Source organism: Necator americanus, chromosome I, assembly GCF_031761385.1.
Source record: "Necator americanus strain Aroian chromosome I, whole genome shotgun sequence".
In the NCBI taxonomy this organism is placed as follows: domain Eukaryota; kingdom Metazoa; phylum Nematoda; class Chromadorea; order Rhabditida; family Ancylostomatidae; genus Necator; species Necator americanus.
In genome coordinates, this window is record NC_087371.1 from 31652526 (window position 1) to 31667972 (window position 15447).

At 39.1% G+C, this 15447-nt stretch overlaps 2 protein-coding genes across 5 annotated transcripts; one reads left to right on the top strand and one right to left on the bottom strand.

The window, feature by feature from the left end:
- Positions 1 to 327: 327 nt before the first annotated feature.
- Positions 328 to 3105, top strand: RB195_007439 (uncharacterized protein; the record flags this gene model as incomplete). 3 transcript variants are annotated; one of them, XM_013452108.2, is made up of 7 exons in its annotated part: positions 328 to 468; positions 599 to 720; positions 1260 to 1352; positions 2075 to 2223; positions 2427 to 2488; positions 2559 to 2639; positions 2965 to 3105. In XM_013452108.2, the coding sequence occupies 7 exons, from the start codon at positions 328 to 330 to the stop codon at positions 3103 to 3105; spliced, it is 789 nt and encodes a 262-aa protein (XP_013307562.1). The 3 variants fall into 3 exon arrangements, with proteins under 3 accessions (XP_013307562.1, XP_064037882.1, XP_064037883.1); XM_064181062.1 differs by lacking the exons at positions 2427 to 2488; positions 2559 to 2639; positions 2965 to 3105 and having other exon boundaries at positions 2075 to 2252; XM_064181063.1 differs by lacking the exons at positions 328 to 468; positions 599 to 720; positions 1260 to 1352; positions 2075 to 2223 and having other exon boundaries at positions 2438 to 2488.
- Positions 3106 to 5902: 2797 nt separating this feature from the next.
- Positions 5903 to 9856, bottom strand: RB195_007440 (uncharacterized protein; the record flags this gene model as incomplete). Of its 2 annotated transcripts, XM_064181065.1 has the most annotated exons (8): positions 5903 to 5989; positions 6661 to 6779; positions 6963 to 7047; positions 8969 to 9050; positions 9103 to 9229; positions 9290 to 9469; positions 9531 to 9701; positions 9817 to 9856. In XM_064181065.1, the coding sequence occupies 8 exons, from the start codon at positions 9854 to 9856 to the stop codon at positions 5903 to 5905; spliced, it is 891 nt and encodes a 296-aa protein (XP_064037884.1). The 2 variants fall into 2 exon arrangements, with proteins under 2 accessions (XP_064037884.1, XP_064037885.1); XM_064181064.1 differs by lacking the exons at positions 5903 to 5989; positions 6661 to 6779; positions 9817 to 9856 and adding an exon at positions 6888 to 6898 and having other exon boundaries at positions 9531 to 9606.
- Positions 9857 to 15447: the final 5591 nt, after the last annotated feature.

The window sequence follows — 15447 nt, forward strand, 5'->3', positions numbered from 1 at the left end:
ATCTATGACATGTAAAGTTAAGTTCTTAAAAGAAAAAAGTAAGTTAGAGCTTCGGGAAATAAAGGCGCCACTGAGTGGTCCCCCAACCCCACTTTACCCTCTGATTGGCCTCCCTTACTTGTTTGAATTTTTTCGGCACAATCGATTTCTTAAGTGGGTGGATTAGCTTTTCGTTCTTTTTTTACTGACAAGTTCCTCAATTTTTATGCTGATCTTCTATCACTGAACTACCAACTTCTATCTTAACGTTATAACTGCTACGTTTCGCTTTATTCTTCTTCTGTTTCGTTTTTTTTTTTTCTCAAGGTATACATAATAGCAGAGGTGATGAGCGGCCGCAAGATCGCGGCTGCAACGGTGCAAAATCGTACACAGACTCCATTTTGGTCATGGATTCGGAACAAATTGCTAGCTGTCGACAGGCTTCCCGTCACTCCACCACCGGGAATTCCTACACCTGAGGGAAAGGTTTGCTGCACGATTTTTTCCTGCTTTTTTTCAATGGAAATGATCTATTATCTTATATATCAATCTTTATATATATATATATATATATATATCCTTACCACAATCGAATTTATGCAACTTTAGCGTTTAGGCTGCGTATCATAATCCTTTGCGTTTTCCCAAAACGCAGTCGGCTCGGCCAGGTTCAGCTGAGCATCCGGCTTTGCCGGGAGGTGTTCATCACAAGTTGGCTGAGAACTACTACTTTACAAGGTATGAATAACTCTTAGGTTATTCGTAGTTCATTCAACTGTTATCATTTATTAGTTGTTATCTGTTGCACATATTATATATAGTTATTAGTTTTTATCTCTTATATATGTTACAAAGACTAATTTCTTTCAAATAATTTGAGAATGATCAGATCAGCCTTGTGCAATATTAGTTTCCTATTCGGTCTTTTTTTGCGTATATTAAGTTTTTTATCTTATAATGAAGCCTGTTGAAAGAATTGCGCTCTTACAATAAATGATCTTTAGAGTATACACATCGCATTTACATCGTCAGGTTGAATTCGTTTCCCGTTATGATGGAACCTTATGGCGCTATTTGATCTATAACCTTACTGTACTCTTAAACCCTCAACATTCATTAAAAAATAGGCTAAATCTGTTATAATGACTATGTTTTGGTTCTTTTTTCATCAATTTCTTTTTATTTGGATGTCTTTTTATAGATTTCTCTGGAGCAATAATGATTCTAGGAAACAGTGATGTTAGTGGTTCCGATGCTTACTAATTTATTACCTCCAGAGATGGTCGCCGTGAGGTTCTACCACCGAATGCGCTGTACGCAGCAAACGCTCAAGGTGTGCACTATGGGACATATGCAGGAGATGCACTAACGTAAATGTGTTTCCTTCAGCTTTTCTTTTATTTTTAGTCTTTTCTCTGTCATTATCGCCATCATATTTCACCTCACTGTTTCGGGAGCTTTTTTTGAGAGCAAAACATGTGATATGATAACCTCATCTGGTTTCTGTAATACTCTTTTTGTTTGTGAGTGATATGATAAAATGCAGAGTAGTTGACTAGGTTCAGCATAAAATAAGTATTTACTGGCCTTTTCCCCAAGGGAAATACCAGCAAGTTACATAGATCAACTCAAATTGAAGCCGCTACGAAACATTACTTTTTTGAAGAAAAGATTAACTTTTACCTAGAAATCTCTGTTTTCACTTATCTCTCTACAACACTTTACCTACTTTTCTTATCATTCCACCTTTTATTGCTTTTACTCGTCGGTTTGTAGGAACTTTCCTACAACAGCGCTTGTTTGTACGTTAAATGGGTTTGTTTGTAAATGTTCCACGGAAGGTTTATAGAAATCAGTTGTGAAGTTATTGACATTAATACTATAAATTGTGGGTAAATCTTCTTCTTCCCTTGGTTATTTTTGAAAAAACTCGAATAAGGCGGAAGTCTGAGATTAGCAAATGAAAAAGAAGTAATTAGTAGTCATATAACGGAGGCAAACATGCTGTGTTTCTCGCATTTTTACCCATGATGCTTTTTTTGAAACGAAAAAGATAATTTTTAGAAATATTCCAATTCCTGTTTCTTTGCAGTCGTGAAGAAGCCATACAAGTCAACAAAGGTCCTAATGCGAATTTTGGTCTGGAAGCACCAACACCAGGCTTTGGTTTTGAATGGAAGCGTTCACGAGAGACCGAGTTGGAGACACAGAAGAACGATCCGGAATTCGTGAATCTAGAGCGTTTCGATCGATTCACTGGGAGCAAGTAGTCTCAAATTGCAAATGATGTGGACAAGTTCTAGATCATTGATTTCTATAGCTATTATAGAATAAAGATTTGTAGATTGATGAGATCGTGAGATTATGTGAACGGTTTTGAACCCGAAATATTTGAATTAGTATTACTTGACTTCTACCCTCTTTGTATATTGTATCCGCTGTAGGTCTCGTCAACATGCGCGTTTCGGCAGTTAGCATGGGCAAACATTTCGGAATGCTCGGCAAAGTTAGTTGAATAGCATGTTTGGAAAGTACTTGAGATTGAGATTTGTGATGTAGTGAGTTTTAATTTTCAGATGTACGGCGAATACCGATTTGCTTTAGCTCCTAATGAGCAGAAAGCGTTCAAAGGATTCTTGGACCAAGCTTTTGTTAAGGTTAGTAGAAGCTTAACAGCGAGGTACAGTGCCTTTTTTTTGCTGACTTTACCTCCTTCTGTTAGCAGTTTAGGTGGAAGTTGATATGGTGAAACAAATCTTTGTTTACTTTTGGTTAAAGAATTTCTCTGGTAATTTTGATGTATCAAGTATGGTGTTGAGTTGATTGAGTTGAGAGTGTTCAGAATACTTTTTCTTAAGAACTTGTTTATGAGGGGATAAAACTTCAGAATCGAGTTGCTTTTGAAACCGTTATCTTTTTTCTCTCCGATTTTTTTCCACTTGCTTTCCATTTATTTGGATCTACTACGTTTTCCTCTCTCAGGTGTTCAAAACGTACATATGGGATCAATGGTACTACTTCCTACCTCAAACCATTGGCGCGTATCTTCTTTACGATTGGGCAAAGAAGAGAAATCACGAAGTGGGGAGGAAAAATCCAGCTGACTTCGCCAATGATCAATGACTGGCTTCTAGATGTGTCGAAGTTGTATTAGATGGATAAAATTAGATGTCGTAAATGATTTTTTCTATGTTGTTGACCGCTTCACTAGTTAATAGCATATCAAATCGATCCCACTTTTGGGCCAGTGATAGTTTAGCTCATTTTTTCTTTAATAGCTCTACCGTCTTCAGAAAAGTTTTAGGAGCATTAATAATACTACTATAGTTCTTGTATTTCCTCAAATTGAAGCGGAATAAGCCTCTTTCATGTGTATAATAGAATCTGGTTTCATAGAATTATTTCTGAGTTGACACCTCAAGGTTATTTTCCATCTCTACTTCAGCTAACATCATCGGCAAGTTTCAGCATCGTAGCAATTCAAAGACATTCAAGATTCAGTGATTTATGCACCCTGCAAGGAGGAAGCAATAGGTGCGTACAAAGAGGGTGCAAGTGGGTTTTTGAACATCCCCAGATTGTGTCTCGGCAGAACCATTAACGATGGTACGTATCCTGAAGAAATTCACCTTCGTTCCTAGCTAAATAGTTGACTCTGCTTGCTAGTGATATGCGGATAAGGTATAATTCATGAGCTATTGGGTTGTTTTGGAGAATCAGACAAATCCACTTGAATTTTGTGATGCGAGGCGATCTCAAATTTGTAACCGTAGTAGAAGCAGAAGAAATCCTAACGTGAAATATGGGAGGAAGATGCATATAATAGCTTCAAATTGTTTTTTTTTTTCGAAGTTTTCGTTAAAAACATAGGATATTCCAGCTTCCAAAAGAAGCGGAGAAGAGGATTATTATCCTGTAAGTCCCAAGGTTTTTCGAAGCCTTCTTTTCTAGACAGAGATTTTCTGTATCTCTGACCACTTGGAAGAAAGAGATCATCTGATAATATCTCTAGACTTCCTGAAGGTAATATCTGGACAAAACACGCCCTCTTTACCGTTCCCCGACTAGTATGAGTGTCTCGTCCTCCAACCTACATTCAAAGAAGTGCCACGACAACGCATGACAGCAACGAAAAACGCAGTCCCATTCACCCATGCAGTGCTGAACAGCTATGACTGGCTGATAATAACCAAAGTAATATGTGATAGCCCGAGGTTGCTTTAGTTCGGGCCTCGCTCTCTCCGACGCTTCAGTCATCTAGGTGGAAATAGATTCAGGACCCGGATCAGAGTGGTTCACTGTGACTTCTTCTTGCTCTATCTCCAGTTCTTCTCAAAGGGAATCGGCAAGTTGTCCGAGCGTTGGCGCCGAGTGCTAAATAAATGTGGAAGGAGCATAATTTTTGAAATATAGGCCTGTTAATTAAAAAAAAAAATATTCACAACAGATCGTCATTCAAAGAAATTGAAGGGATTTATGTAACAACCTAATACAAGTTGTCAAGAATCACAGGTATCATCTTCAAACACAAAAATATTCACCATTAAGGTTGTGAAGATCACTTAATATTTCAATTGACAGAAGCATAAATCCTGCCTATTCTATTAAAGGCATCACCCCACGAATCTGAGGTGGTGCAGATTTCAGGTGGAGTATTCGTATACGGGATGGGAGACTACGGAGAGGGGGGTGATTCCGTCCATTTCTTCCTAATTGCCGTAAAAAACGGCCCGGAAGATGCGGCGCTGCACAAGACTGGTGCGCTCCAATCGAACCTCATGTACAAAATGGTGCGCCAAAACGAATGAAGCCCTATCTTCTGGGCCGTTTTTTACGGCAATTAGGAAGAAATGGACGGAATCACCCCCCTCTCCGTAGTCTCCCATCCTGTATACGAAAACTCCACCTGAAATCTGCACCACCTCAGATTCGGTGTGTGATGCCTTTAACATTCATCATTGTTATGATGTGTTAATAAAAAGCGAATCAATCTGTTAGGAATAGGGTTAGGTTCGTGATCCGCTTGAAGAAGTTTTTGTACTGACATGAACTTATACTTGCACAACAGCTATAGTTTGAGTTGTAAATAACAAAAATAGAAACAAATGAAAATAATGAGATGAAAAATAATGAAACAATGAAATATTGAGCACATGGTGATGAAGGGGAATTAAGTTTGCCTTTCGTTTCAGAATCGGTAGCTTCAGTGCGGGTACATAGATGTGAGGACGTGTAAAAAGTAGTTAAGTTGGGCAAAAACGACATGAAGTACGGACAGTTGCACAAGCCGCTGGTCCGAAGCGGCACGGTAGAGCGTAGCGGTTGGGATCGTTTAAGGATCCTCCCTTCCGCCAACCATCTCTGTTGTTCGCCATGGTCCCACCTCGATTCCAGCCGCTGTCTCCACCACACCGCTTTGAGCACAGCTGTCCGTGCTTCATGTCGCTTTGACCAACTATAGAGATTTCGTGACACTTTTAGCCTAGATCTGAAGTCTTAGAACAGGGCGATTTCTTATTTTGTTCTCACCTGTTTGTTCTTCTATAAATAGTGTAGATTTGCGTAATACAGAACGAATTCTTACTGAGAGCGAACAAAGGAGGCAAACGTGCATAGTGTCCAGATCCTCACATCTTTTTTCTCACAACGCTTTATACTCAGTGATATTGGATTTTATGTTTTCACTCACTTCCCTCTGGGAATATAATGACAGTGTAGTCCGACGACTTATGACCGGAACTAGTTCTCAATCGCGTCCACACTTTGAATGTTGTAATCTTCGGTACCAGTATAGGAGGAGAGTTTTGTCTTTTATTAGTTTCCTTTGGTGATGATGATTGCATGCGATATTAATGTTTATTTGTGAATTCGAGTACTCATATTTACATAAGAAAACACTTGGCATTTCGCTAATTTGCTTCTAACTGTGTTCTGATGATCCTCCTGCGATGAACACACCACGCAGTTCTCGATGTCGTACAACGAATATTAATAAGTTGACCATTGTCTGCAAAAATTGAGGAATTAAACATAGTTTCCGTAAGTAGTCTGAGGATGTGATGTGTCAGCATTCAGATGATGTTGGAGTTGGATAGGATCAGGTAGATTACAGACCTCATTTCTCAAACGATTGTTTAGATTTCAGCTTGTTGTTTGGGTATAGTTGAAGGAAGGGATTGAACTAATCTTACTATTAGCGATGGCGCTGCCATAAGGTTCTGTTACTTATACTTTTATTTCTCGTGATAATCCCAAATCTTATCATCGAAGAGAAGATCTTCATCTGTAAGATGAGATTTCCATGATACGTAATAATTTTTTTTAGAGAACATAGAAGAATTTGGTGTTTTCTTTGTTCAATTGGTAGGAAAAGCGCTGAATGAATCAGAATCAATGTTGCCAAGTTGTGTGTCATATGCAATCCCCCATTCTATAGCTGTTATTTACGCCAAAAATTTTCTTCATTCTTGTCTCGTAATAAATCCCATTGCAGTGCCTATGAGCTATTTTTTCAAAGAAAGTAGTTAGAGTCAAATGTTCGCTAAGACGTATTTACACCCGGAAAATATGTGTTTGCTTTAAATGATCTTTACTGTGGACATTTTAAGAATAGAAAAACATCTAAGTGTAAAGATTGTTGGTTGAGGTGTTTAAAAATAAAGAAAGTAACAAACGTACCTTGTTCAACATTAGCGAATACAAGAATAATTTCGTACCACTACTACTATTAGGTAAATTAAATTCAGCGAAAACGTCGGGGATTAGTAAGAGGAAGAAGGCGCTGAGAGTCGTTAATCCTGAAATTACTCGGATTACTCGGTTTTTATTGTTACAAAGATAACCATAATATTTTGTTTGCTTATGATATATATATATATATATATATATTGAGTAACTTTGAATTTTTAAACAGACGCTGAATAAATGAAATCTATAAGAAATTGTACAGTATGAAACCAGTTTTCTTCAGGATAACTCACCCATAGTAATGTTACTTCGCATCAGTTTCCTGCTATGTATTTTGTTCATTTGTGGCGCAAGTGTACGTGAAACGGCTTTGAACCTCTGAAAGTAATAGTTTACTATTTTTTTTAAACTTAACACCCTAATCTATAAAATCTGAATGACTAGCTATAAAAATGATTTAGCAGTTTTATTTGGAACATAGTCGGTTTTCAGTGACATTGTTGTGGCCGAGCCCACCTGCAGGCGTGGTTGCGGAAACGAGTTAAGGAACCCTAGAGGTATTATTAGCCATGCGGAAGTTCTGTTAACAGTGGCTCAAATGAGAGAATACTTTTTGAGGTAAACGAGTAATTTTTCTAAATATAGTCTTGAGATCACAGATCTCCCTCACTAGAGGTATCACAGCCTCGCGACTAACTTCGGCCACTCGTCATCGGACTGACGGAAGTTAGTTGCGAGGCTACGTGGCGCGTCCCCGGGTGGCGGATAGAGGACTAATCGCGGACCACAAGCGACCTTGTGGCCCGCCCAGAGATGCAGGTGGTTTCAGGGTATGGACTTCCTGTTTCTGCTGTTCCAGGACTGACTGATAAGATCCTTGTAACGCGCAGGTCGTTCCGACCAGAAGCTTGTGTTCGATGATGCAAGCCAGCTAGCTAGTGCAAGCTTAGTTTAAGTACGTCGTCATCGGACTTACCGAAACGAGACGACGACATCCACTGAACGCCGTGTATGAAACTGGAGAAGAATCGTTCTTAGAAACATGCGACAGTAGAGGAGTTGACGTCCTTGTCAACAAGAGTATGGCGAAGAACATTGACTCATTAAAAACTTACCACCCGAATCGAAGATTGAGAAGATGTGGTCCAACGCCAGCTTTGACAATCTTCGCAGCTTATAACATCAAGCTACGAAGAAAAAGAAGTCGAAACTCTCCATATGGATCTAGAGGAAGTAAAATAAGGTTTTCCGAACACGAGATGCGCTTTAACGACAGCAGTTGGACCATAGTCGTGAGCGAGCGAGAGTCTATTAAAGGCATCACCCCACGAATCTGAGGTGGTGCAGATTTCAGGTGGAGTATTTGTATACGGGATGGGAGACTACGGAAAGGGGGTGATTCCGTCCATTTCTTCCTAATTGCCGTAAAAAACGGCCCAGAAGATGCAGCGCCGCACAAGGCTGGCGCGCTCCAGTCGAACTTCCTGTAGAAAATATTGCGCCAGAACGCCGGCCGTTTTTTACGGCAATTAGGAAGAAATGGACGGAATTACCCTCCTCTCCATAGTCCCGTATACGAATACTCCACCTGAAATCCGTACCATCTCAGATTCGTGGAGTGATGCCTTTAAACGCAGCACAAGAAGACCTCTGACCCGATGGTCAGACTCCTTTACAAAGTCCTCGAGAGGTAGATTCGATGCTCTTCGTGTCTCACGCAAAAGGAGAAACATTGGGCGATTCTGGCACACGATCGGGCAGATGGAAGGATTACTGGCACCCGCTCGACCACTTCGAAGAATAACGGGAGTCAAAATGATCGAGGTGGCAGTTTCGAGAGTGTAGCCCAGTCGGTAGAAGCTTCCACTGTTCATATGATCGATCGGAGGTTCGGATTCGCCGTAGTGCTCACCAAGCCTTTCATCCCTCCGGGGTCGATAAATTGTTACTAGACTTGTCCGGAAGGATAAAAACACTGACTCGACGCATCGACTAGTCGCCGCAAGTCACTGTATAGGCCAGTTACACGTTCCTAAACTTCAAACGATTCTGAATTGAAGTGAACGTGGACGGGCATCCCAAGTGGATTGATTAACGCCAGCCTCCTCATCCTTTTATAATTTTGAGAGTAGTGTGAAGTTGATGAGATGTCGAGATTCCGTCCATAGCAAGACAACTGAAATGGGCTTCGTATCGGTCCCCACTTTTCTTTCAAAAAAGATATGGACTCTTTTTCGCTAAGTTGAGTTAATAATGTTAATGCCCTGAAAAATTGATGCTAACACCGCTTTAATAATACCTTTCGTATGAAGAGTGCGATCATAATGTATAGTAAAGAAGCAATAATAATGCAGAGCCATCGATAGTAGACGAGTAGGTTTCTGAAATCGGGAGATGATAGCAGAATAATAAGTATACCGAACCAGTTTTCACCTGAATCCGGGAAATGTCGAGTCAGCAAAGTTGCACTGAATACTGATCAACGCTAATTTTTCATGTTCATCGCTAAGAACAAGTATCCAGTTAAGCACTAACGTAATAATTGAGAATCCATATGCAACTAAAACGAGAATAAATTTGCCCTTTAAGTATTTGTTTCTGATAGAACAGCTGTACGCACTTGAAAGTATTGTTATAGGATAACGTATGGTAGTTTTAAAATACCAAATAGGGAATACTGTGGCAAGAAATCTATCAATAGCAACTACGGTGTTCATCTGGCCGATTAGGGATGTGCCCAAAAATACTGCAATCGTTGGGATTTGAGCCATACATTCGGACCTTGTCACCAAACTATCACCTAAAAGATGTTTAAAAGAAGTTTATACGTGTACTATATGGTGAGATAATGTGAAACTTACCGGATGACAAGTTTTCGAGACGTCTCGTAATAGACAAGAAAAATCCTAAGGCGTATAGTGTATCGCCTAATACCATGCCAGTAATAATTAAAAACTCTCGACGATTACGATTATTTTTCCGTAGAAGAATAGTAAGAATCAAAGGGGTGTTCACAATTATTATAAGAAAACCTGTAAGAATGATTTTTTTCTTCTAAATTATCCACACTTTTCGAGTTTATGTTAATTTCTTTCTAATCATTGTCTAGGTTGGTACAATATATTAAAAAGTAGTCTGAAAACTCACTTTCGCACAGATATACGATCCAATTTGTGACCGTAGTCATGACTGCTGTGGTAGTGCTGTGAGTGGACAAAGTGTTCAAATCTGAAATGAGTGCTTTGAAGTCCTATGAGGTCATCCGAATTAACAACCTAATCTAATCCACGAGTAAGCGAATGAAATGATGGATAAAGTGCCTGATGTTAATCAGTGCCTCTAAGTTGCGCCAAAGCGCTTCTAATCAATTCGGAGTCTTTAGAGGTTTATGAACGAAAATATGGCTTACAAAATAGCAGGCCAGAACCATAGGTGTGATAGTGAGGCGACGGATTCTTTTCAGGTGAAGGGGGTCTAGCTCATGGGGTTCAGTTCAAGTGAAGGGGTCCCTTCGCTAACCGTCCAAAAGTGAAGGGCCATAGATGTCATAGTCGGAACACCGGCTCCGACTATCACATCTATGGCCAGAACCAGCAGATATAGCAGGTAAGTGTGTTTCTGTCTTGACGGACAAGTCTTTCCTTCCTGATGAGTCATTATCTTTGGCTAGTCTAATGCGGTTTCGAACCACCGACTTAGCAGTCACAGCCGAATCACTTACCAACTGCGCTACACCCACCGATAAGTTAAGTGAATTAAGGTTTGTGGTAGAGCACATATATGTGGAGGCCAGTGAAGAACGCTTTGATCAGTGCTATTTTTTTTTATCAGTGTTGATTGTAGCAACAGATATAGCTACCAGACGTTCTATTGGCAGCATTTACTGATTGACCCTGTATAAGAGAAGGATCATAGATGTTAATGTTAATTGTATGCATTCTGATTGGATATGATAATATGGTGATTTTAAAGGTCGATAATTAGCCTAGAGAGGAATGAGATTGCGAAGATCTTTGTGACTTTCGAAAAAAGGCAACCGCCGCGGTCAAAATTTCCGTTTCTTTACAGAAAACTGTTCTGTTTTATTTACCTATGATATTTATTACTATGAAACTTACTATGACATCTTATTAATATTTTAAAATGAGGTTCTATCGATCTCTGATTGAAGACCGTATATGTATATGAACAGGATGAGAAAAGCGAGAATGGAAGGTGGCAGTGGTTGAGGAAACTTTTGATGTTGCTAGACGGAACTACCCATTACCAAGATAAATCATTAGATAATTCTTTAGCTAACTGAATAAGTACATAATCAGGTAATCTAGTCGAAGATCGTACGTAAGTATAACGTTAGTACTCGTAATCGGAGAATATGAGAGAAAAACATGGTTTTCATAGTTTTTTTTTTGCATCAGACAATTTTGTCATGTTTATATTTCTTTTCTATACATTTGTGTATCACATGATATTTTTAAATTTATTTTTGAGAATATAGACTGGAGAGCATTTTTTTTCCCGAATCAAGAGAGTGGACGGTTGAAATATTCCACTAATGATTTTTCTTGGTGAGCACTGAGCCGGATTCGAACCTCCGATCGATTCTACAGTCAGTGGAACCTCTAACCGACTACGCTACACCCTCCTTAGTGCTCGCCAAGCCTATCATCCCTCCGGGGTCGACAAATTGGTACCAAACTTGTCTGGGAGGATAAAAACACTGAATTGACACATCGGCCAGCCCCCGCGAGTCATTGTTTAGGCCAGTTACAGATTTGTAAGCCTCAAACGATCCTGAATTGAAGCGAACGTGGGGGCGATTCCCAAGCGGATTGGTTAACGCCAGACACTTTATCCTTTATCTTTTAATGACCTTTTTCAACGCTACCTTAAGCATAGGAAGAAATTAAAAATTGATTTCTTGTCAGGAAATGGATTATAAGAGAAGAAATACGAAGAAAAAATAAAGCCGAATGAACCCCTCTTGAAAACAAACGCCTTCTCAACATAAATATGAGCTTCGTATTCGTATGTATTAATTCCAATTTTTAAATTTCACTTATATTTTTTATATTCAGTATTTCTGAAGTGTATGGTCCTTAAGACATCGTGCCAATTTCGGATAGAGGAGATCGGGTTCAGATTAATGACTAAGGACTAGTCTTAGAATGTGAGAATGTTAATAAGCGATGAAGAGATCTTTTTTGGCAGCATTTCAGGATAAGGGGAAAAAGGGGGTAGGGATTAGGGAAAAGTCTACTGCTATTCCAATACAGTGTAACGCTATGATGACATATGAGCTCTCACTAAAGCTTGATTTTCGAGTTTATTGGGTTTTGAGTAGTTTCAAAAATATCCTACTGATCGTATAAAATAAAAGATGTCAAAGAGTTGCACAATCGTGGGGTATCTCATACTAAAATGCATATGAACTTTTAAAAAATTGGATTTTCTGGATTTCGAGGCACACTGATATTTAACCAACGTTACCCGATGATTTCATTCTTACGAAATTCTCAAAAATGAACATTGATGGGAGATTATGGCCTTAAGGAACGGATAAACCAAAGATGAAAGTGGAAGTCTCATAATGAGATGATTATAGTTATTTAGCATGTAAAATGTGATGATTGGACGATATGAATTAGTCATACGCATTGAGCCTCTAGAGCTTTTTAAACTGAGTAAGATTCCCGTTGTTGTTCTAATTCAATTGTAAATAAATCAGCAGTTATTTTCTCGTTTGTTTCGTCACATGGATTTTTTTCAAATGCAGTATGGTGCAAATATAGGAGCTACAAAAACAATTCTTACGTACTGGTAAGTATCCTACAAAAAATGAGCTCTACGTATATTTCTACCTATATAAAGGATTAGCTTGGATAAAGCATATGAAGGATTCAACTAGAAGAAATTTGTTAATTGGAAATGGACCTATAGTCGTGATTTCAACCATCTTCAACGACCGTTTTCGACGCAAGCGTACGACCATTGTAAGTGCAGATCGTCACCATAATCCTTTTCCGTTTTAATAGCCTAGGTGATTCCTGCAATCCCGTCCTGCCTGGCGCTAACCTACAATGCTTTCTTCTTGTGTTAGGGGATTCTTTTTTACTACTGTGTTTTGCATATAAAAAACTCATGATCAGATTAGAGGATTCTAATCCCATGAGTTTCGGGAGAACGTTATGTCTTTCCAGAGTGGACAAGTAGAGCTTACTTGGGTTGGGAGCGAATACAAACCGCCTTAGTTGCACCTTTCAATCGGTTGGTTGCAGATTCTGATCTGATTTCGATCCTGGCACACCAGAAAGAGGGAGTTAGTCCCTTTAGTATACCTGATGCCTCTCGGGACAGGCACAAAGTCGCTTCTGGTCTGCGATTGCGACTTCTGGTCTATTAGCCACTAGGGGCGCCATCATGTAGCCTCAAGCCTAATCCCCTGTGATCTCTGTAATGAATGACAAAAATTCAAACCATTTTCAGAGTTTTCATAAAGACGAGTTTGTCGAAACGTCAGACCAATAATAAAGTTTCACTTAAACCTCGTTGGTATAACATGAAAAAATAAATAACTGCTGATTTATTTACAATTAAATTAGAACAACAACGGCAATCTTACTCATCTAAAAAATCTCTAGAGGCTCACTGCATGTGATGACTTATTCATATCATCCAATCATCAAATATTACATGCAAATAAGTATAATCACCTAATAATGAGACTTCCACGCTCATCTTCAGTTCACCCATTTCTTAACGCTACAAAATTCCATCAATTTTCATTTTTGGGACTTTCATAAGAATGAAATCATCAGGTAACATTGGTTGAATATCGGAGTACCTCGAAACACCAAAAATCCAATTTCAAAAAGGTCATATGCATTTTAATATGAGATACCCCACGAGTGTGCAACTCCTCGACATCCTTTGTTTTGGTCGAAGAGTTCAATAGGATATCTTTGAAGATTTGGGATGCTTGGCGTATACTAAATGAAATTATCATTAGATTAGTGTGTTTTTATCGGAGTTTTCATGGACTCTTATGCGGCCCATACAATGACCATAAGGAGTCAGCGCATAACTCAAACAGTGCAGTCGTCTTTCGGGATTTCATGGACATTGACTCCAATTTAACGATTCCGAAGGAATGAGAGAATTAGTTGGTGCATGACAGTGTTGAATTACAAAACGTGCAGATGTTGTAGGAACCTTTCACCAATGCACCGCAAGTGCAGGTATATAAATAAGTAAATAAATAAACAGTACAGACATAATAAATTGACGAAAAGATTCAAGAAGCTAGTAAAGGAAGGGAAAAGGAACATGGGCGACAGAACAGAAAGGAGGTTTTCAGCTGTAAAGGAAGCAATAGCATAAAACGGAGCTCCTCATCTTTTTTCTTCCTCAAATTTGCCTCACAATAAGAAGAAACTACTGTAGAAGTGTGAGCTGGGAGGATCTTCTCTTCTTTTTCTCGTGTATTTTCAAGTGCCTTTTCTTTCTTGTTTCTTAATTGGGATATTCGTTAAAGGCATCACCCCACGAATCTGAGGTGGTATGGATTTCAGGAGGAGTATTCTTATACGCGATAGTATATTATGGAGAGGGGGGTGATTTTGTCCATTTCTTTCTAATTGCCGTGAAAAAATGGCCGGGCCGTTTTTTCACGGCAATTAGAAAGAAACAAATGGTTTTCACAAACAAATGGTTTTTTTACGGCAATTAGGAAGAAATAAACGGGATCACTCCTCCCTCTATAACCTACGATCCCGTATACGAATACTCCACCTGAAATCCGCACCACGTCAGATTCATGGAGTGATGCCTTTAAATGCACACGTATGCAAAACTTCGGAAGATCAAAAACTTAGAAAAAAACAAAAATTAAACATAAACATAATGCGGAAGACTATAAACTGGTGTATAGGTATTGAAAAGAAGCCACGCATATACACAAGCGTAAATATATAAATACAGCGGATGTTTATTGTGGAAATATGCTTATTAGTAGAAGTTGTGTACACTATCCATAAATCAAATCTTCATAAATAAGTTCCCGTTAATTTTGTCCGCTTAACTGTTTTTACCAGAATTCAACAAATACTAGCGTTTTTCATACTTGCATGAATAGAATACTAGTCACTGATGAAAACATCGAACAGGAACTGAAAAGTTGTTTAATAAAGCATCATTGCTTGCACATGATGCTTCTGATTATTATTCTAATTTCTGTACAAAGTGTTGTTTTAAAAATCATAACGGTTAGTAGAATAAAAAACAAAAAAAAATGCAGGAAGAACCCCATTGTGTTGTTCCTGTACAGACGTTGTTAATGAAGAGGAAAAAAGAATAAAGCTGGGCTGAATAAAATGTTAAGTTACGAGTTTAAGTTATGATTTATATGTGAATGAAATTTAAAGGCATCAGCCCACGAATCTGAGGTGGTACGGATATCAGGTACGGAATATTCGTATACGGGATCGTAGATTATGGAGAGGGGGGTGATTCCGTGCATTTCTTCCTAATTCCCGTAAAAAACAGCCCGGAAGATACGGCTTCGGGCGTTCCGGCGCGCTATTTTCTACAGGGAGTTCGATTGGAGCGCCCCGGCGTTGTGCACGCGTTGTGCAGCATCTTCCGGACCATTTTTACGGGAATTAGGAAGAAAAGTATGGAATCACCCTCCTCTTCATAATCTACGATCCCGTATACGAATACTCCACCTGAAATTCGTACCACCTCAGATTCGGGTGGGGGAGGGGTGGGGGGGGCGGG